This window comes from Equus caballus, chromosome 2, assembly GCF_041296265.1.
Source record: "Equus caballus isolate H_3958 breed thoroughbred chromosome 2, TB-T2T, whole genome shotgun sequence".
Lineage (NCBI taxonomy): Eukaryota > Metazoa > Chordata > Mammalia > Perissodactyla > Equidae > Equus > Equus caballus.
This window is the reverse complement of record NC_091685.1, coordinates 86,752,887-86,774,933: the sequence shown is the minus strand read 5'-3', so window position 1 is coordinate 86,774,933 and position 22,047 is coordinate 86,752,887. Positions and strand designations below refer to the sequence as shown.

The 22,047-nt window shown below is 37.7% G+C and overlaps 1 protein-coding gene across 17 annotated transcripts in view; it reads left to right on the top strand.

Moving 5' to 3' along the window:
• Positions 1-22,047, top strand: part of ARFIP1 (ADP ribosylation factor interacting protein 1) — a 121,370-nt gene that overhangs the window by 17,512 nt on the left and 81,811 nt on the right. For 6 of the 17 annotated variants that reach the window (XM_014737937.3, XM_070261476.1, XM_005607812.4 and 3 more), the window contains one exon: positions 2,502-2,581. The exons of 8 other annotated variants lie outside the window; for them this stretch is intronic. In XM_014737937.3, the coding sequence (XP_014593423.2) occupies positions 2,504-2,581 (78 nt within the window). In that variant the 5' untranslated portion in view covers positions 2,502-2,503. Of the gene's footprint in view, positions 1-2,501; positions 2,582-11,814; positions 12,084-22,047 lie in introns of those variants that run through there. 3 more of the 17 variants (XM_070261474.1, XM_070261473.1, XM_070261475.1) reach the window with 2 other exon arrangements.

Below are 22,047 nucleotides of genomic sequence, written 5' to 3'. Positions count from 1 at the left end.
CATTGAATTTGTAAATTTCAAAGGAAGCAATAACATCTTTATAATGTTGTCATCGTAGCTGAGAACGAGATGTCTTTCCATTTGCTTAGGTCTTCTTTAGGGTCTCTCAGTTGTGGTTAGACATTTTTTTCATATAGATTTTACACATTATTTAGTTTATTTCTAAATATTTAATCTTTGTTGCTGTTGTAAATTAAATTTTCTCTGCCATTGTGTTCTCTGATTCTTGTTTTTGTATATGAAAACTATTAATTTTTATGTTAATTTTGTATTCTACTTTTTCATTGAATTCTTTTGTTTTTTTAGTTAGTTTTACTATTGATTCTTTGGAGTTTTTCAGGTGTACCAGCATATCATTTGCAAATAGAGATAATTTTCCTTCTTCTTTACATATTATTTCTTTAATTGATTTATCTTGTTGATTTGGTTAATACCTCTAGTACAATGTTGAACAGTAGCAGAAATGGTGGGCATCTTTGCAATGTTTCTGATGTTAGTGGAAATGCCTCTATTATTTCTTTCTTAAGTAAGGTAATGGTTGTAGGACTAAAGTGTATGTATGTGTGTGTACATATATATTTTATCATGTTGAGAAAGTCTCCCTTAATTCCTTTTTCCTTGAGTGTTGAATTTTGAATGAGTGTTGGATTTTGTCAAAAGGTTTCTCAATGTCTATGGAGAAAACCATGTTCCTCCGGAGATTTATGAATACAGTAGGCCCCCCTTATCCGCAATTTGAGTTGCCTGTAGTCAACCGTGGACCAAAAATAATACAACATCACAGTGCCTAAGTCATTTCCCTCATTTCATCTTATCATGTAGGCGTTGTATTGTCTCACATGATCACAAGAAGAAGGGTGAGGGGCCAGCCCGGTGGCACAGCAGTTAAGTTTGCACATTCCACTTCAGGAGTCCAGGGTTCACTGGTTCGGATCCTGGCTGTGGACATGGCACCACTCGGCAAGCCATGCTGTGGCAGGCATCACATGTAAAGTGGAGGAAGATGGGCATGGATGTTAGCTCAGGGCCAGTCTTCCTCAGCAAAAAAAAAAAAAAAAAAAAAAAAAACCGAAAGAAAAAGGAGGATTGGCAGCAGATGTTAGCTCGGGGCTAATCTTCCTCAAAGAAGAAGAAGAAGTGTGAGTACAATACAATAAGATATTTTGAGAGAGAGAGACCACATTCATATGACTTTTATTACAGTATATTGTTATAATTGTTCTGTTTTATTATTAGTTATTATTGTTAATCTCTTGCTTTGTATAATTTATAAATTTATCATAGGTCTGTATGCATAGGAAAAAACATAGTACATATAGAGTTTGGTACTATCAGTGGTTTTGGGCATCTACTGGGATCTTGGAATGTGTCCCCTGCCAATAAGTGGTAACTACCATGCAGTGTATATCAGTAGATTTCCTAATTTAACCAGTCTTGTATTCCTGGCATAAATACCACTTGTTCATGTTGTATTATTTTCTTAATGTGGTATTGGATTTAGTTTGCAAATAATAAAATTGTATATTTCAAGAGTAAAAATTTTTCTTTGAATTACAGTACCTAACATGGTGTCTTGTAATTGTTTGTCTCCCTGATTAGATTCAGAGTACTCTTAGAACCTGAATTAGATTTTACTCTTCTTTCTCCTTAGTACCTAACAGAGTTCTTCATATATAGTTAGTGTTCTCTAAATGTTTTTGAATAAGTTAAAAGCAGAAGTAGCAAGGGTCGGCCCCATAGCCTAGTGGTTAAGTTTGTGTGCTCCACTTCGGTGGCCAGGGTTTCACGAAACCCAGGTTTCGCTGGTTCGGATCCTGGGTGCAGACGTGGCACTGCTCATCAGGCCATGCTGAGGTGGCATCCCACATAGCACAATCACAAGGACCTACAACTTGAATATACAGCTACTTACTGGGGGACTTAAGGGAGAAGAAGAAGAAGAAGAAAAAAAGATTGACGACAGATGTTAGCTCAGGTGCTAATCTTTAAAAAAAAAAAAAAGCAGAAGTAGCAGATTAAACTTTATTGGATGAAATCTGAGTATAGTTTTTGACTTAGACAATGGACAGTCATATCTGTTATCAGTACTAAAGAGCAGTGGCCAGGGAGGTGGAAGAGGTCTGAAACTTCGGTTTCATATGGGTCATAAATAACATATTTTTGGCTTCAGACATCTTTGGATCTCAGTTTTTTCATCTGTCAAATCAGGTTGACACTCTGATCTTTTAAATTGTGTTTCATATCTAAAATGATTTTATGAAATTATTTTTTAATCATTGAGGTATGTATTTTTATATTCTGCATACTTTTTCTGAGATTTTTTTTTTAAATTGTTTGCCTCTTAGAATCAATAGATACTCATGATTGTAGATAGTTTTGGAAAGCAAATTCTGACTGCAAATCAATTAGTTACGTTGTGGAGTATTTGTAAGAATGTCGATGAGGTGGTAGAGCTCTGTTAACTAAATTATTTAATGTGTGCTTAAAACATTTACTTTTAGGCATGTCTGACTGCAGCAATGATACTACAACTCTGGGTGCATCTAAACCAGCCACAGAAGAAGCCAAGTCTAATTCTGAGGTGATTGGGTGGTATTTATGTTGTTTAAAGTCAGACCGTTTCAATCAAAGTTTTTGACTGTCCAGATTGACTTAGTTGGTCTAAACATGTGCCATTCTAAACAAACTAATACACATAGACACCGGAAAGGGGTGGGAAGAGAGAAAGAGATTTTTTCATAATGGGAGATACGTTACCATTTGCATTTGTGCATCTGAAATTCTAGAGTATACCTGTCACATTAAAATGAACGTAAAAGTGGAAGTCAAACTATACTTTTTAATTCAAATATGAAATGAAGTTTGTGTTGAAATAATGGTAGTAATAGGTCCATATTTGAGCTCATCTACCATATTCTTTCTCTAGTTAGGTATGCAACAAAATCCAAGTATAGAGTTTTTTAAAAAAGAAGTATTGAGTCCTGGACTTCACTTCAGACTCACTGAATCTGAATCTATAGTGATAGACCCTAGGCCGTGTTTTTTTGTTTTCTTCCTGGAGATTTTACAGGTGATTCTAATATATACCACTAAGAACCACTGTTCTAGTTCATCAGATTAAAGACAAAGATATTAAGAAGTTAGTTTTATATTGACTTCAAGTCACCAGATGTTTTTTGAATGCCTAGTACTAGTAATACCTCTCATATTTATAGAGATTTATTTATTTATTAAATTAAAGATTTACAGAGTAGCACTTTCATATTGCCCCACCTTGATCTTAGGACAATTTGGTATAATTCAGTTAGATAAGTGGAACAACTATTATTTTCCCCATTTATATGTTGAACATATTTAACTTTCAGAGAGGTAGTGACTGACTTAGAGGAACTGGCAAGGCTTGAACACAACGTGGAATAATTGGTTGCAGGGCTTAGAAGGACTGGCTAATGCCCGTTATTACGTTGCTGTTAAATTTAGTAGCATGACGTGAAAGGTCTGAAAAAGCAACAGAAGGCTCAGACTCAGTAAGACTCAGACTGGACTCAGTAAGAGAACCAAGAACTGCAGCTTCTATATCAGTGGAAGAAATAATGGCCTAATAGGTACCATTCACTGAGAACCTGTTAGGTGCCAGGCACTGTGCTGGGTTTTACATATATTATCTCATTTAATACTGCAGTAACCCTGTTTGTAGTTGAGGTTTTCGCCCTCATTTTATAGATTAGGCAACAGAGACTTGGAGAGGTTAACATAGCTAATGAGGAACAGATCTGTGATTAGAACCCAAAGAGAAATGGAAAAGATGAGTAAATTTAAGAAACTAAATAGGAAAAAAATTATTTAAATTTAAAGGTAGAAGACAGGAAGTTGGAAAACAAGCAAATAAAGTCTTAAAGTCTTTTTTTTTTTTTTTTTTTGAGAAAGATTAGCCCTGAGCTAACATCTGCCACCAATCTTCCTCTTTTTTGCTGAGGAAGATTGGCCCTGAGCTAACATCCATGCCCATCTTCTTCTACTTTATAGGTGGAACGCCGGCCACAGCTTGACTTGAAAAGCAATGTATAGGTCCACGCCCGGGATCCAAACCGGCAAACCCTGGGCTGCCCAAACGGCATGTGCGACCATTTGTGCTACCGGGCCGGCCCTAAAATCTGTTTTTAACAACAACAACAAAGGAAAGAAAGCAAAGTAGTTGTGTTAGGTATTTATTGGTGTATCATGGGCTCATTGCTTGAATTCTTTTCTCTCTGCCCTTCAGTATAATAACACTAATGCATACACCAATTTCTTTTTTTTTTTTAAGGACTTTATTTTTTTCCTTTTTCTCCCCAAAGCCCCCCAGTACATAGTTGTATATTCTTAGTTGCGGGTCCTTCTAGTTGTGGCATGTGGGACGCCACCTCAGCGTGGCTTGATGAGCGGTGCCATGTCCGTGCCCAGGATTTGAACCAACGAAACACTGGGCCACTGAAGTGGAACATGCAAACTTAACCACTCGGACATGGGGCCAGCCCCCACACACCAATTTCTAATAGCCAAAAAGAATATACAAATATTTGCATTCTTCTTTTACGTGAGTAACCCAGAGGTCTAAAAAGTGAATTGGGTAAAGATCCTGCATTCAAGGTGCCTGTTGATTAATAGAGGAAATTTTCAAATAAATAAATAAAATGTAGAATAATAATGCCTTTAGAGTGGTACAGATAAAGAACTGTGACAGTTCAGAGGAATATCAGCCAGGAATATCAGTGGAAGTGGCATTTAAACTGAGTTTTTTTTTTTTTTTTTTAAGATTTTATCTTTTTTCCTTTTTCTCCCCAAAGCCCCCCAGTACGTAGTTGTATATTCTTCGTTGTGGGTCCTTCTAGTTGTGGCATGTGGGACGCTGCCTCAGCGTGGTTTGATGAGCAGTGCCATGTCTGCGCCCAGGATTCGAACCAACGAAACACTGGGCCACCTGCAGCGGAGCGCGTGAACTTAACCACTCGGCCACGGGGCCAGCCCCTAAACTGAGTTTTATAGTGAGTAGAATTTGAGTATTTGAGTGATGATGGTCACTGCTTGAGCAAAGGCATAGAGAAGGGAGATTGAGAGACATGTATGAAGAGGTATGAGTAATTAGTTTGACTTAGTAGGGCATCTGAAGAAGCATAATTGGTGGAAAGAAGATAGTTCAGATCATGGAAGGATTTTGAGTGTCAGGAGGAGTTGGCTTTTATGTTGTAACCATATTGGGGAGGGAGCCAGACATGTTAAACATATACATAAATTATTTTCTAATGCAGTGTAAAGTAGTCTTGACCATCACTCAGCAGGATAAGGGGCTAATGAGTGATGAAGAGTGCTGTTTTACGTCAGCTGCTCAGGGAAGGCCCTTCTTAGTGATGTTTGAGCAGAAACTTGAATGAGATGTGGGAGTCATGTGGAATTCTGGGAGTAAGAACCTTCCAGGAAGAGGAAGCAGTAAGGGCAAAAATAAGATTGGTGTGTTTGAGGAATGGTGGCTTGACATAAAAATGAAAATGACAGGCAGAAGATGAGAAGGTTGGGAGAAGGTTTGAGATGCAGTATTCAGGTAGCATGTGGTTGAAAATAGACAAATTAAGTGTTGACACAGATTAGAACATTTGTTAAGAAACATTTGCAGTAGATGAAATAAAGGTTAAATAGTGAATGAATTTCCATATACTCATTATCCAGATTCAATATTTATCTGGATTTTACCACATTTGCTTTATCCATCCTTTTATAATAATAGGTTTGAGGGTCATCTTCCTTTTAAAACCTTGATATTGCCAAGATAGAATAAAGAAAAAAAAGAACAAAGTTATAAGCAATAACATTTGTAACAATAATTCAACTCTGTCTTGATAATTGGTCTGTTTTAGAAAAGTGTAATTAGGGTACTCATAGTGACAAAGTTAGGAAGAGTAGCTGTGCTGATAAATACTAGTATTGATGGAGCTACGCCAGTATTTGTCCTGTTGGTCCTGAGCTGAAATCAATGTGATATAATAATAACATCTTCAAATAGCATTTTCAGTTCTCCAGGCAATTTCACATTTGGTTCTTATAATAGCTGTATGATATATAGGTTAAAATCTCATTTTATAAGTGAGGAAATTGAAGTTGAGGGAAGTAAAGTGACTTCTGTAAGATTCTAAAAAGAGGCAGAGCTGGTCCGTGAATCCACATCTCCTGACACCTTGGTTAGTTCTCCTGAGACTTCACCTAGTAAACTTATACACCTAATGCTTTTGAACCACGTTGAATGAACACTTTGTAATAAATATGTGAACCATTTTTAAAATTTTATTGAGGTCATATTGGTTTATAACATTGTATAATTTCGGGTGTACATTATTATATATTGGTTTCTGTATAGACTGCATCGTGCTCACCACAAATAATCTAGTTTTTATCCATCACCATACACATGTACCCCTTTACCCCTGTCACCCTCCTCCCACCCCCTTCCCCTCTGGTAACCACTAATCTGTTCTTTTCTCCATGTTTTTGCTTATCTTCCACATATGAGTGAAATCATACTTGTTAACCATTTTTAAAGAAGCTCGTGTTTTTACTAGTACAGAAGGAAATTTCAAAGACTATTTGAATTATAAGTTTAATAGAATTGCTTTCTCTTCTTGTAGGCAAACAAAAATCTGAATAATTTCATCTGACATGGAAGGCATTTATGCTGTTTGGTACTGGACAAAATATGGTCTCTGTTGACATGCATAATTAGTCCATCACACACTGCGACCTTCATTGTCTGAAGCCATAACTAGAACAATTAGTGTTGAATATTTGTGGCCCCTTTTTTCTTTTCTTCTTTCACACTGTTTACTTTCTTCTGTGCTCTTTTGTCTGGAATTGACTAAAATTAAGAATTTAGTCCTTTAAATTAGAAGAAAATACAACTACTTGATAGCAGAACAAAATACCTACTGAATATATGCACTCAGTGGACTGAGCATTGGAAATATTTCACAGCACTTTTTAATGAATTTTCAAATAACTCTTTTTTTTTTTTAAAGATTTTATGTTTTTCCTTTTTCTCCCCAAAGCCCCCCAGTACATAGTTGTATTTTCTTAGCTGTGGGTCCCTCTAGTTGTGGCATGTGGGATGCCACCTCAGCATGGCTTGATGAGCGGTGCCATGTCCGCGCCCAGGATTCGAACTAACGAGACACTGGGCCGCCTGCAGCGTAGCGTACAAACTTAACCACTTGGCCACGGGGCCGGCCCCTCAAATAACTTTTTTTAAATGGTAGATTTAAGAAGTAATTGGAAAAATTTTAAGCTTATTATTATACCACTTTATTTGTGCTTGCTCAGTGATAGATTGGATTAAAGATCAATGTTAAGTGTGTATTTTAGAAGATATAACACCTTGTATAGTTCCAGAAGTCTAATTAAGGCTAAGACAAGTTCTTTTACATCCTTTCTAGGAAATTTCTACCTCATTTCTAAGCATTTTAGAAATTAGATTTTGTCATTAATAATGTAATATATTGATAACAGCAAGAAACTTATTTCCAGTATGCCTTCTCTTACATTATTAAGGTGGATTTTTTTAGTCTTTGGGTGAATTTTTGTTAATGCTGTGTCTTTTATTTTCCACGGGGTGTTCACCTGTAAATGCTGACCATCATATGTAAAGCGTTTTTTAATGTTAATGTCAAGGTATATTTTCAGGATTTGAAAAACATAAGTAGTGCCAGAAAAACGTTACACGAGCTTTTTTCTTTTAGCCTAGGTCTTGAGGCAGCTACAGAAAAAGCTATAGACTAGGAGTTGAATTGACATGGGGAAGAGTTACTGTGCATCCTGATGGTGAAAATGAAGTTAGTAGACATTTGGTTGCCTAATCGGCCAGTATGGAGAGAGTTAGGGGAGAGTATGGTATGAGGAGCAGCTGGGAAAGTAGGTAGGGGTCAGACTGTAAGCACTTTTATGAGTCATGTTATAGCTATTGTAGTGTTGAGAAAGTTTACTGGAGTGATGGGTAGTGTTAAGTGGTTTGCCAAATGAGGGTATGGGGGAGTTATTCTCCCCCAATGGAGTTGGTCTCATGCTTTGAAATAGGTTACATTTATGACATTAAAGTGAGTAAGTATTAAGATCCTTGGGGCCTGCTAGTGTAAGAAGCAGTTTATAGCAAAAAGCTGTTTACAGAGTTTTTCACCTATGACATATTTGGCTAGATCATTTTTTATTGTGGGGGATTATCCTCCACATTGTAGGATGTCTGGCAACATCCCTGGCCTATACCTTCAAGATACCAGCAGCACACCATTTCCAGCTTTTATAAGCCAGCTGTTAAACACAGACATTACTTAAAAATTAAATTATATAAACTTAAAATTTAAAATACGTATATTAAAAACAAAGATGATAAGGGGCTGGCCAGGTGGTATAGTGGTTAAGCTCACACGCTCCACTTCCATGGCCTGGGGTTTGCTGGTTCGGATCCTGGGCGTGGACCCATGCACAGCTTGTCAAACCATGTTGTGGCAGGCATCCCACATATAAAATAGAGGAAGATGGGCACAGGTGTTAGCTCAGGGCTAATCTTCCTCAGCAAAAAGAGGAGGATTGGTGGTGGTTGTTAGCTCAGGGATAATCTTCCTCAAAAAAAAACAATGATAAGTTCTCAAGACTTTTCAGTTCCTATTTTACATATTTTACTGTTATCTATACTGTTGAGGTTATGTATGTCTATGGTATTCTGTGATGTAAATACCATATAATTATGTGCTACTGCACATCCCTTCCTACCTCTGGATTCAGTGAGGTCATGTTGGAAGCCTGAAATTGGCCCTAGTGGGAGTGTTGACACCATGGAAATGGGCAAATGCCACAAATTAGGCTTTATTATTATTTTTATTTTTGGAGTACTGGTTGTTAAACATTTGCTGGCACACCACTGGAAGCATCTTTCTGTTATTTGATGAATGCCTCCTGTGTGCTAGGTACTCTTTATAAGTGCTTTGAATATATCTTCCCTCAAGTATTATCTGAGATGTGAATATTTTCTTAATTTTATAGGTGAGAAAAATAAGATTAAGTAACAAAGATCACAGAGCAACTGTTATATTATAGGGCTGGGATTTTAGCTGAAGTCTCTCATAGTTCAAATTCTTAACCCTTCTCTTTATACCTTGCTGTCTCTCTGAGGCTTTGGAGTAAGTTTTATAGAAAAGGTAACATTTGAGCTGAGCCTTAAATTATGGGCAGGATTTTACCAGATATGAAGCTAGAAGAATATTTTAAACATTGGAAACCATTTGAGCAAATTTTTACAGATGTCAAAGTGCATTTCATTCCAGAAATAACAAGTTAAGTAGGTTTAGTAGTAGAGGATCTTTAGAAGGGTAAAGTTAAGAGAAGTAAAGCCTGAAAGTTGATTGGCCCCTATTGTGAAGGCCCTTGTCTTAGTCCCTTCTGGCTGCTACAACAAAATACCCAGACTGGGTGGCTTATAAACAACAGAAATTTATTTGTCACAGTTGTAGAGGTTGGAAGTCCAAGATCAGGGTGCTGGCATGGTCAGGTTCTGATGAAGGCTCTCTTCCAAGTTGCAGACTGCCAACTTCTCCATGTATCCTCACTTGTGGAAAGGGCTAGGATGCTCTGCGGGGCCTCTTTTATAAGAACACTGATCCCATTGATGAGGGTTCCACCCTCATGACCCAGTCACCTCCCAGAGGCCCCACCTCCTAATACCATCACATTGGGCATTAGGATTTCAACCTAAGAATTTTCGGGGAGATAGAAACATTCAGACCATAGCAGATCTTAAATAACATGAACTTTGGAACAAAAGAGATTCCATTTTTATTTCTAAGGACATAATTATTTCCCCAAAGCCTTTTGTGTAATTATTTTGAGTGTCTAATTTAATTTAAATTTAAATTCAACTTCAATTTAAAGCATGAGTGAAGTACTGTGAATGGTTTTTGCCCAGGGAGATGACATGGAGTTTTTGGTTTTGAGCCCCATTCTGCCCATTTGTGTGTTGGCTGTTAATTTTTACTCCTATAATTAATGTTTAGTAAATGTTGTTCCTAAAAGAAGGTCATTTTTTGTGGGTAAGAAAATGAATAGATAATAGCTGGAATTTTTGTATATCTTTTGGCAAATGATATTCCTATTACCTGCTTTATGGCATAAAATGGTATTAGTTTATCGCTGTACTTCTCATTTTGCTGGGAAAGATTCTCCCTGAGTTAACATGTGTGGCCAATCTTTCTCTTTTTTCTTCCTCCCCAAAGTCCCGGTAAATAGTTGTATATTCTAATTATAAGTTCTTCTAGTTTCTGCTATGTGAGCTGCCACCACAGCATAGCTACTCACAGATGAGTGGTGTGGTTCTGCGCCCGGGAACCAAACCCAGGCTGCCAGAGCGGAGCACGTCAAACTTCAACCACTAGGCCATCAGAGCTGGCTCCGTACTGCTCATTCTCAGAACATTTGTTTCCTATATAAAGTTACAAACTAGAACAACACATAGTCCCACTACTGTAGTTTTCTCTGCTAAGTCTGCGTTGTGAACTTGATTGCCTCCCCCGCCATCCAGCCTACTGACTCTTTTTTCCATATTCTCTGCCTTTTAAAGTTCCACTGGATGTTTCCCTTCAGCTTCTGCTCTTGTCCCTCTTATCGGTTCACACCATCCACATCCCTACAGCAATAACTCCCAGATTTAGGTCTTCAGCCTGGAGCTCTAGACCTGCGTTCCCAAATTCCTAGTGCACTAGTGGACCTGAGTAGCCCACAGACATTCTCAAATTCAGAATGTCTGCAACTGAACTCACTTTCTCACCTTTCCAAGCCAAATAAACCTGCTTTTCCCACTTAGTGCACATGTTCTTCTTTCTAGTTGCCCAAGCCACAAATTGGGTAGGGCACAGGGAGGGGGCATTGGTCATCCTAGATGCCTCCTCCTCCTGTCTCTCCCACAATCCAGTCGCTCTGTAAGTCTCTTACTTTTCCCTCCTGAATAACTCTCGGATCCACCTTTTTTCATTCCAACAACCTTAATTTAGATCTTTACTATTTCTTACTTTGACTGTAAAATAGCCTCCTAAGTAGTTTTTCTACCTCCAGTCTTTCTTTCCTTCCCCTCAGTCTAACCTCCTACCAGACTGTTCTCTAAAATAAATTGATCAGACTCTTTGCTACCGTCTTCTTCCTTCTCCTTTTCAGGATACAGTCCACATGTCATTGTCCTGGTGTTATAAAGCCCGCCACGATAGCCTTCTGTATACTTTTCTAGCCTGTTATTTTTATTTTTAAAACTTTAATTTTGATAAGATTTCATACAGAAAACATAAGCTCTTTACCCAGATTCACCAATCATTGTTTTGTCCCATGTACTTTAACATTTTCTCTCTCTGTATATAGTTTCTTTAACCATTTGGGACTGGTTTGCAGATATGATGTCCCTTTATTCCTAAGAACAAGGACTTTCTCTTATATAATCTCAGTACATTTATCAAAATTAGAAAATGTAATTAAAAAATTGATATACCGCTATTATTTAGTCCACAGTTGTTCCGATAATGTCCTTTACAGCGACTCTTTTGCCTAGTTTGTGATCCCGTCCAGATTGTATGTTGTATTTCGCTGTCATTTATTTTGTCTCTGTTTATCTACAGCAGTTCACGTACTTTTTTCTTTAGCTTAAGCTTTTTGGAGTATACAGGCCAGTTTTTCTACTGTTTCCTTGATTTTTGGTCTTTCTTATTATTTCTTTCCTACTGCTTACTTTAAGTTGAATTTGCTTTTTTCTATTTTCTTAAGGTGCAACCTCAGATCTTTCTTCTGGGGCTGGCCCCGTGGCGGAGTGGTTAAGTTCACGCTCTCTGCTTCGACAGCCCGGGGTTTCGCCAATTTGGATCCTGGGCGCAGACATGGCACTGCTTGTCAGACCATGCTGAGGCAGCGTCCCACGTGCCACAACTGGAAGGACCCACAACTAAAAATGCACAACTATGTACTGGAGGGCTTTGGGGAGAAAAAGGAAAAATAAAATCTTAAAAAAAAAAAAAGGATCTGTCTTCTACACAAAAGTAAACATTTAAAGCTATAAATGTCTCTCTAAGCATTGTTTTAGGTGTACCCTGCAAATAGTGGTTATGTTTTCCTTATCATTCAGTTCGAAGTATTTTTTTCTTTTGTGATTTCTTCATTGTCCCATTAATTATTTAGATGTGTTGTTTAGTTTCCAAATTTTGGGGGTTTTCCTGGATATCTTATGATTGATTGTAATTTAATTCCACTGTGGTCAGAGAACATACTCTATATGGTTTCAATCTTTTTTTTTTTTCTCCTGCTGAGGAAGATTTGCCCTGAGCTAACATCTGTTGCCAGTCTTCCTCTTTTTCTTGAAGATTTGCTCTGAGCTAAGATCTTTTGCCAGTCGTCTTCTTTTTGCTTGAGAAAGATTCACCCTGAGCTAACATCCAAACCAGTGTTTTTCTATTTTGTATGTGGGTCACCACCAAAGCATGGCTACCAATGAGTGGGGTAGGTCTGCACGTGGGAGCCGAGTCCGGGCCACCAGAGCAGAGCATGCCGAACTTAACCACTAGGCCATGGGGTGGGCCCCTGGTTTCAATCTTGAGGCTGGTTTTATGGCCTGAAATATGATCTGTTTTGCTAAACATGTGTTCACATGAAAATAATGTGTATTATGCCATTATTGAGTCACTCTTCTATAAATATCAGTCAAGGTGGCTGATAGTGTTCGGATCTTCTATGTCTATGATGATTTTCTTTGTCTGGTTGTTGTTTCACTTGCTATGAGAGTAGTGGTAAAATCTCCACCTATGGTTGTGGATCTGTCTGTTTCTCCCTTTAATTCTGGCAGTGTTTCATTTATTTTGAAGCTCTGTTATTGGGATCAACATGCACATTTATGATTGTTATATATTTCTGATGAAATGATCCTTTTTTCATCATGAAATGTGTCTCTTTATATCTGGTAATACTTTTTTTTAAACTATTTTATCAGATATTAATAAAGTCTTGTCAACCTTCTTATGCCTACTCTTTTCATGGTTTATCTTTCTCCATTCATTTAATTTCGGCCTATTTATATCTTTGTCTTTAAAGTATGTCTCTCATAAATAGTGAATAGTAGGGTTATTTTTAAAAATGTATCTGTTCTGACAGTCTCTGCCTTTTAACTGAAATATTTATTCTAATGTTTAATGCAATTATTGATATGGGTCATTTGTATCTACCTTTTTAGTTTCTTTGCTTTATACTTTTCTTTCTTCTGTTCTTTTCCTCTCCTCTTTTCCTGTCTTTTTATTTATTCTTTGATTATTTGAATATTTTAAAGAATTCCGTTTTTATTTTCCTGATGGCTTTTTAGCTATACTTCTTTGCATTATACTTTTAGTGGTTGCCATAAGGATTATAGTATATATCTTAAACTTTTCATATTCCACTTAGAATTGATAATGTACTGCTTCACTTAAAACATAGAAATTTTTGCAACCTTTTAGGTCTATATTTTCCTTATCTCCTCCCTTGTTCTTTGATATGGTTGTTATGTATTTTGCATCTAGATACCTTACAAACCACAGAAATTATAACATTTTCTTCAAGCAGGTAATATAGTTTGCAAAGAAATTGAGAGGAAAAGGCAAAAAGAAAAAAAATAGTCTTTTGCATTTACCCAGGTATTTACCATTTCATTTCCTCCTCATTCTTTTCTGAACATCCATGTTTCTATCTGGTTTTATTTCCCTTCAGCCTGAAGAACTTCCTTCAGCGTTTTTATAGTGCAGGTCTACTGGTGATGAATTCTCTTGGTTTTATCTGAAAATAACCTTAATTTCCTCTTTATACTTAAAGGATATTTTCACTGGATATAGAATTCTGGTTGGACAGTTTTCTTCTTTCACTCCTTTAAAAATGTTCCACTCTCTTCTGGCCTTTATAGTTTCTGATGAGAAATCAACCATTAGTTGGATTGCTGTTCCCTGATAGTAATGTATTGTTTTTCTCTTGCTGCTTTGAGGTTAGCTCTTTGTCTTTGCCTATAAATAGTTTGACTATGATGTACCTTGGTATGGACTTTGTGTTTATTATGCATGGTGTTTGTTAAGCATCTTATATCTATAAATTTTTGTTTTTCATCAAATTTGGAAAATTTTGGCCATTAATTCTTCAGATACTTTTTCTGTACCATTTTCTCTCTCCTCTTCTTTTTGTATTTTAATTACATGCAAATTGGAACATTTAATATCATCGAATAGGTCTCTGAAGCTCTTTTTTTCTTCATTCTTCTTTCTCTCTGTTCTTTACCTTTGATATTTAGGTCCACTTACTCTTTCCTCTGTCATCTCCATTTGGCTAAGTTCATCCAGTGAACTTTTCTTTGAGAAATTATAGTTTTCAATTCTAGAATTATTTGCTTCATTTTTACTGTTTCTGTTTCTGTGCTGAGATTTCCTATTTTTTCAATGAGATTTTTTCATTCATTAAAAATATTTTGTGGGCTGGCCTGGTGGCACAGCGGTTAACTTCATGTGTTCCGCTTCGGCGGCCTGGGGTTTGCTGGTTCAGATCCCGGGTGTGGACATGGCACCGCTTGGCAAGCCATGCTGTGGTAAGTGTCCCGCATATAAAGCAGAGGAAGATGGGCACGGATGTTAGCTCACGGTCAGTCTTCCTCAGCAGAAAGAGGAAGATTGGCAGCAGATGTTAGCTCAGGGCTAATCTTCCTCAAAAACAAACAAACAGAAACAAAAAATATTTTGTTTTACTTAATTGAAGTAGTCATAATAGAGTCTTTAAAACCCTTTCCTGTTAGTTCCAACCTCTAGTTCCTTGTAGAGTCAGACTAGGTAATTTTGGATTGTATTCTGAATGTTTTGAACATTGAGATGTGGAGATTCTTAGATTATTTTATTTTTCTCCAGTGAGTATTGCTTCCTTTGTTTTAGCAGATGATTTTCTTGGCTGTACTTGCATTACAAACTGTTTCTTGGGCAGCAGCTCTGGTCTCAATTCAAATCTTCTGTCTTTAGCTGAGCTCTTTTAAGTCTGTTCTGTGCAAGTGCGTTCTGGGGTTAGTCACAGATGTGAGTAGCCAGAGTTTGGGAATCCTCTTTCTAGATCTTTCCTTTTCAGGATACTCCCATTCCCTTTAGTTTTGTCAGCTCAACTCAAAAGAACTACAGTTTTCCCCAGAGTACTCTGGCAAATACTGGGTGCATAGCATGAATAGGACTTAGTTTTAGGCTAAAAGGCAGGAAGATGGAAACTTGCTTGTATAGCTCACTGTCGCCCCTCCTCCAAGCAAGCATGCCCTCTCCACCAGTCTCTGCTTCTTTTTACTCTCCAGTACCTTCAAGTAATTGCTTTTTAAATTATGTTCAGGTTTTATAGTTGTTTTCTGTACAGCAATGGGGAGATTCAGTAGGGTCTTAGTCCAGCAGTCCCAGAGGCAGAGACCTGTCTTCTTTTTACCTAAGCTCAGAAGCCTCCTGCTATGATTTTTCTTCTACCTTACTTGCCAATCCTTATAAATTTTCTTTGCTGGCTCCTCCCTTGTCCAAATATTGGGATATCCCCAAGCTTAGTCTACAGACTCCTCTTTTCTATCTACATTGACTTTCTAGCTCAAGGATCAAGCCAAATCCATGTCTAGTCATTTACAGATTGTCTGTGGCTGCTTTGGGGCTTCAACAGCAGAGTTGAGTAGTTGTCACAGACAGCTTATGGCCTACAAAGCCTAAAATGTTTGCTATTTGGTCCTTTATAGAAAAGGTTTGCTGATCCCTGTTCAAGGTGATCTTATCCAGTCAAAAGATTTTAAATGTTATCTATACATTGATGACTTCTCAATTTCTTATCCCCAGCTTCAAGCTTTCCTCTGGACTTCAGGCTCATGTATCCAAGAGCCTTCTAACTTTATCCACTTGGATGTATAGTAGGGCCTGTATATTAAGGCTTGTTAACCTTAATATGTCTAAACTAAACTCTTCATGTTTCCTCTACATCATGCTCCTCCCCAAGTCTTTCCCAGGTCTGTTAATGGCAATTCCACCTTTCCAGCTGTTCAGGCCAAAAACTTTTGTAGTTATCCTTGACCTCCTCTCTTTTTCCCATCTCCCACATCTGTCTTTATACACACAGTCTGACCACTTACCTCCTGGGCCTCATCTATCACCCTACTCTAAGCCACTGTCATCTCTTGCCTAGCTTATTCCATTAGCCTCCTAATTGTTCTCCTTGCTTCTACCCTTGCTCGGTTATAGTTTAATTCCACACGGCAGGAAAAGAGTGATCCTTTTTAAACATAAAGTCAGATCATTTTCACTTTTATGTTCAAAACCCTCAAGTGGCTTCTCATTTCACTCAGAGTAAAATTTAAAGTTCTTTTGATGGTCTCTAAAGCCACACATGTTCTTGCCACTGGCTGCCTCTCTGACATTTCCTACTGTTCTCCCCCAGCTTTCCCCTCAAGCTGCATGGTCTTCTTGTTCCTGAAAAGCGGAGCATGTTCCCACCTCCTCATCTTTGTATTTACTATTCTGTCTGCCTGGAATGCTGTACTTCTGGATATCTTTATGGCTCACTTCCTCATTTTATTCAGGTCTCACAGAAATAGGAGGTTTTGAGGTTTTCCCTGACCACCCTATTTAAAACAGCACATGCATGAACACATGTGCATTTATACATGTCCATTAGTATTTATGACTGTATGACATGTGTATTTATTTGTTTGTATTCTCCAACCAGAATGTAAGCTCTATGAGGCTAGGGAGTTTGGTTCACCACTCTGTCCTGTGTGTCTGAAATTGTGCCTGACACGTTAGAGAGCTCACTAAATTAGTTGAACAAATGAATGTATCAGTGAGTGGTTAACATTCTAGCCAAGTCCCTTTACTTGCAGATTCTAGAATGTATTAGGCTCTTTTTCCACTGTGCTCCTATTATTCCTTCTATTTAGAATCTCTTCCTTACTGTGTCCCCATCTGTCATTCTAAAAGATGTAGCTTAAATATTACTTCTGATTAAATTTTCCCTCTTAGTGCTCACTACATTGTTAAGTGCTTCCCTCTGGTGCTCACCACACTATATTATAATTATTTTTTATCTACCAATACACTTTAAGTTCCTGGAAGCCTAAGACCTGATTTCCATTTCTATTTTATCACATGCACATTGCTTAGAAGATAGTAAATACCTGTTGAATCACCAGCTATTTTTAGGAGGAAGAAAGTAAGAACATACCTAACAATTTAAAAGAGTGATCATTCTTTAGATAGCTAGATCTTAGTCTTCTGGTTGGATTAGAGACCAAATACTTAGTGTCTGTACATCTCTTACTTGCAAGGAACAGAAACTTAACTCCAGTAGCCACAAGTAATCTGGGTGTATTGTAAGGATGCAGTGGCAGTGAGGAAAATAGAAATCTCAAAAGAATCTAGGATACCAAGAGAATTCAATGGAAAAGGAAAGTCTCTTCAACAGATGGTGCTGAGAAAACTGGATATCCACATGCAAAAGAATGAAATTGGACCCTTATACTATACAAAAAATCAGCTCAAAATGGGTCAAAGACCTAAATGTAAGATCTAAAACTATAGAATTTTTAGAAGAAAACATAGGGGAGAAGCTTCATGACACTGGATTTGGCAAAGATTTCCTGAACGTGACACCAAAAGCATTGGCAACAAAAGTAAAAATAGACAAATTGGACTACATCAAAACTAAAAACTTCTGTTCACCAAAGGACACAATCAACAGAGTGGAAAGGCAGCCTACACAAGGAGAGAAAATATCTGCAAACCATATATATGATGGGGTTAATATCCAGAATATATAAAGAACTCCTACAGCTCAACAATAAAAATACAAATTACCTGATTAAAAAATGGACAGAGGATTTGAACAGACTTTTCTTCAAAGATAATATACAAATGGCCAACTAGCATGTGAAAAGGTGCTCAACATCACTAGTCACCAGAGAAATGCAAATCAAAACCACAATGAGATATCACCTTATACCTAGTAGGATGGCTACTATCAAAAAAACAGTAACTAACAAGTGTTGATGAGGATATGAAGAAATTGGAAACTTTGTGCACTCTTGGTGGGAATATAAAGTGGTGCAACCATTATGGAAAATAGCATTGTGTTTCCTCAAAAATTAAAACATAGAATTACCATGTGATCTATCAATCCCACTTCTGGAGGTATTTCCAAAAGAATTGAAAGCAAGACATGAAGAGGTATCTGCACAATCATGTTCATAGCAGCACTATTCACAATAGCCAAGAGATGGAAGCAACCCAAATCTCCGTTGATGGATAAATGGATAAATAAAATGTGATGTGTATATATAATGGAATATGATTTAGCCTTAAAAAGGTAGGAAATTCTGATGCGTTACAGCATGGATGAATCTTGAAGATACTATGCTAGGTGAAATAACCAAGTCACAAAAAGACAAATACTATATGATACAATTGATATGAGGTATCTACTGTAGTCAAATTCATAGAAAGTAGAATGATGCTTACCAAGGGCTTGGGGAAAGGGAAAATGGAGAGTTGTTGTTAAATGGGTATAGAGTTTCAGTTTTGCGAGATGAATAAGTTGTGGAGATTGGTTGCATAACAGTGTGAATATAATTAACACTACTGAACCGTACACTTAAAAATGATTAAGATGGTAAATTTTATGTGATGCATTTTTTACCACAATAAAAAAAAAGAATCTAAGAATAGAAGATTGTCGTAAGGTCATAATTTAGAAACAGAGGAAGATCTAGACACAGATAGAACTTTGTCAACAGACGTTGACAAGTTTGATAACACTTGTCAACTAGAGTTTTGTGAATTTTAAGCTGTGCCCTGTCATCAGCAATTCTGCTCTTTGCTCTTCTTGTGCTCTCAGTTGTCTTCCTAGTATCCCAGTTGACTGATGCTCTCGGCATCCCCAATTCATACTTCAAGAAATTCCTCTTTCTTCTATTGGGCAATGCTTTTCTCACCTGGCCTTCTCTTAGTTTATAACCTGTGGATCAGCCAGCCCTGAGTTGGGGCTTCTTCTTTGGTTCAATCAGTGGCCACCCCTTAATTGGAGACTGAGAAAGAGAGTTTTTCTTAGTAAAAATCAGTGAACTTCTGTAAATTTATGCATCAAGTAGCCAGATAGCCTTTAAACCAAACATTCCACATCTTTTTAAAGCAGATACTGCTTTACAATAGTAATAAGGAGGCTATAGTGGATGCTGTGGTGAGTGGCTCAGTTACCTGTTTAGGATCAAGGCCCTCATTTCGGGAGTGTTGCCTGGTGAGGGTTCATAGCTGAGTCTTCCCAGGAATTGCCTCTTGCAAAGAGAGCTGCGTCGTCCGCAGTTACACCCCTACCCATGGGATAACCTGCATCTAATGATCAGGGAGACAGATGTGGGAGTACAAAGGCCTGGCCCCCTTGCCTTAATTTGGAGCAACTTCAGAGAGCCACCTCAGCTTCAGTGCTCCCTGTCGGGTGGCCAAGGCCTGTAATATTATAACAGCATCACAGCTCTGTCCGATCGTACGGCCCTCGTTCACTGGAAGACTCCAGTAAGTTTCCTGCATGTAGACTTCTATTTCAGAGACTCTTTCCCCTGGAACCCAACCTAAAGCAGAGGAGTTTTTGTTTTCCCTTCTTTAACTTTTGGAATTGTCTCTCTGAAGTGTTTTTTTTAACTTTCAAGGCTTACATGAGACGCTTAGTAATACCCTTGCTAGTTTGAAATCTGATAACATAAACTCTGAAATATGACTTTTTTTAAACCAGTATTTTTTAAATAAGATATTTAGGAATGCAAGGAAATAAGTAAGGTTTCTTGGGAAATGTTTTAAGTTACATTAGCAGGATTTTGCGTTATTGTTGAAGTTCTTTTTTCATTGACCTAACCAAATTAGGATTTCAATTTCACATTTTTGTCTTTTATAATAACTGTCTCAGAATAATTGAAGTACACTGATTTTGAGACATTCGATAATTCACATTTTTTTTTTTCCTATTTCAGACGTTTCCCCTTGGTTTGTTTTACTGCAGTGATGTCTACAGATGTAATGATTGTTATTACGTACTCCGTGGGTGAGACAAGGGAGAGAGTGGGTGTAGAGCACAACTGTATAATGTTCATTTTAATACCTTCTTAACTACAAATCAGACTTTTGGTGTAGTTGATATCCTTTCCATTCAGTTAAATGTATTGGGAACTTCTTGCTTGCCAAACCCTGGGCTAATCTCTGAGGATACAGAGCTGGCGAAGACTGTCTCTGTCCTCAAGCACGTTGCTTTACCAAAAGGGAGAGTATTCATTTGTTCACTCAGATCTTCGTTCTGTTACCCTGGGGATACGGAGATGTAAAGATAGTCTGTTCATTTTCGTGTCAGACAGTAGACACATTATTCTGTGTAAAATTTGTCATGAGAAAGAGAAGGAGGTTTGTATAAGAAGTAGAAGTGTGGGCCCGGCCTGGTGGCTGAGCGGTTAAAGTTCCGCGTGCTTCGCTTCAGCTGCCCAGGTTCCCGAGTTCTGATTCTGGGTGCAGACCTACTCTGCTCACCAGCCACGCTTTGGGGGTGTTCCACATACAAAAAAATAGAGAAAGATTGGCACAGATGCCAGCTCAGGGCTAAGCTTCCTCAAGCCAAAAAAAAGAAGTGGAAGTGTAATATAAATAAGGATCTCTGGGAAGCAGAACATTTCTAGAGATGTCAAGAAATAGAAATATGGCCTAGGAAGAAATATGGCCTAGGAAGACCCTAGGATTTACAGTCTCTAACTATTCCAATAGGTTGGGTTTTAGAGGATCCTCAAGAAAGAAGGACAGATACTTAATGTTCTAGGTATTTACTGAAGAGTCTGGTCAGTCTCCCAGGCTGAGTCGGTGGTACTTTCCCTCAGAGCAGTGACTACCTTATTTGCTTTTTATATTCTCTAGAGTCTAGTAGAGTGCCTTTGGACATAACAAGCTTTCACTAAATGTTGGTTAAATTTATCTATACCAGTGTTTTTCGAAGTGTGGTCTCTAGGTCCTGAGGGTCCCCAAGAATCTTTCAGGGAGTCTCAAGGTCAAAACTGTTTTCAATATTACTGAGATATTTGCAGTTTTCATTGTTGTGTCATTTGCACTGATGGTGCATGAGAATTGATAGATAAAACTGCTGGTGTCTTAGCAGGAATCAAGGCAGTTATCCCAAGTTATACTAGTAGTCATATTCTTCCAACTTGAAGTTAAAAAAACCACCAATTTCGCTCAAGAATGTCTTTAATGAAGCAGTAAAAGCTTTAAATCTTGTCTTTTTAATATTCTGTGTGATGAAGTGGGAAGTATACATAAAGCACTGCTGCTGCATGACAAAGTGCAATGGTTGTCTTGAGGAAAAGCACGTGTGTGATTGAGTTTTTAGCTCAACTAACTGCTTTTTTTATGGAACATCATTTTTTATTTGGAAAAAGGACAGGCAAACTGTGGTTATATTCAGAGCTGGGTATTTGGGAGACATATATTGGAAAACCTGTTATTTCAAGTAGAATAACTGCCATTATTTGTTGCTAGTGATAAAAAAAGTTTTCAAGCAAAATTAGAATTTTGGGAAATTTGTATTCACCAACTTGAGCTTGCCAGCTTCCCACTACTTAAAGACTTTTCTAAGATCAGATATAAAAATATGACTTAAAAAAATTGTATAAAGGGACCAGCCCAGTGGCATAGCAGTGAAGTTCGCATGCTCTGCTTTGGCAGCCTGGGGTTTGCGAGTTTGAATCCCAGGCACAGACCTACACACTGCTCATGAAGCCATGCTGTGGTGGCATCCCACATACAAAAATAGAGGAAAATTGCCATAGATGTTAGCTCAGCGACAATCTTCCTTAAGCAGAAGAAGGAAGATTGGCAACAGATGTTAGCTCAGGGCCAATCTTCCTCACCAAAAAAAAAAAATATATATATATATATGGAACTGCATCAATATTTGGATTATCTGTATAACTCATCGAAC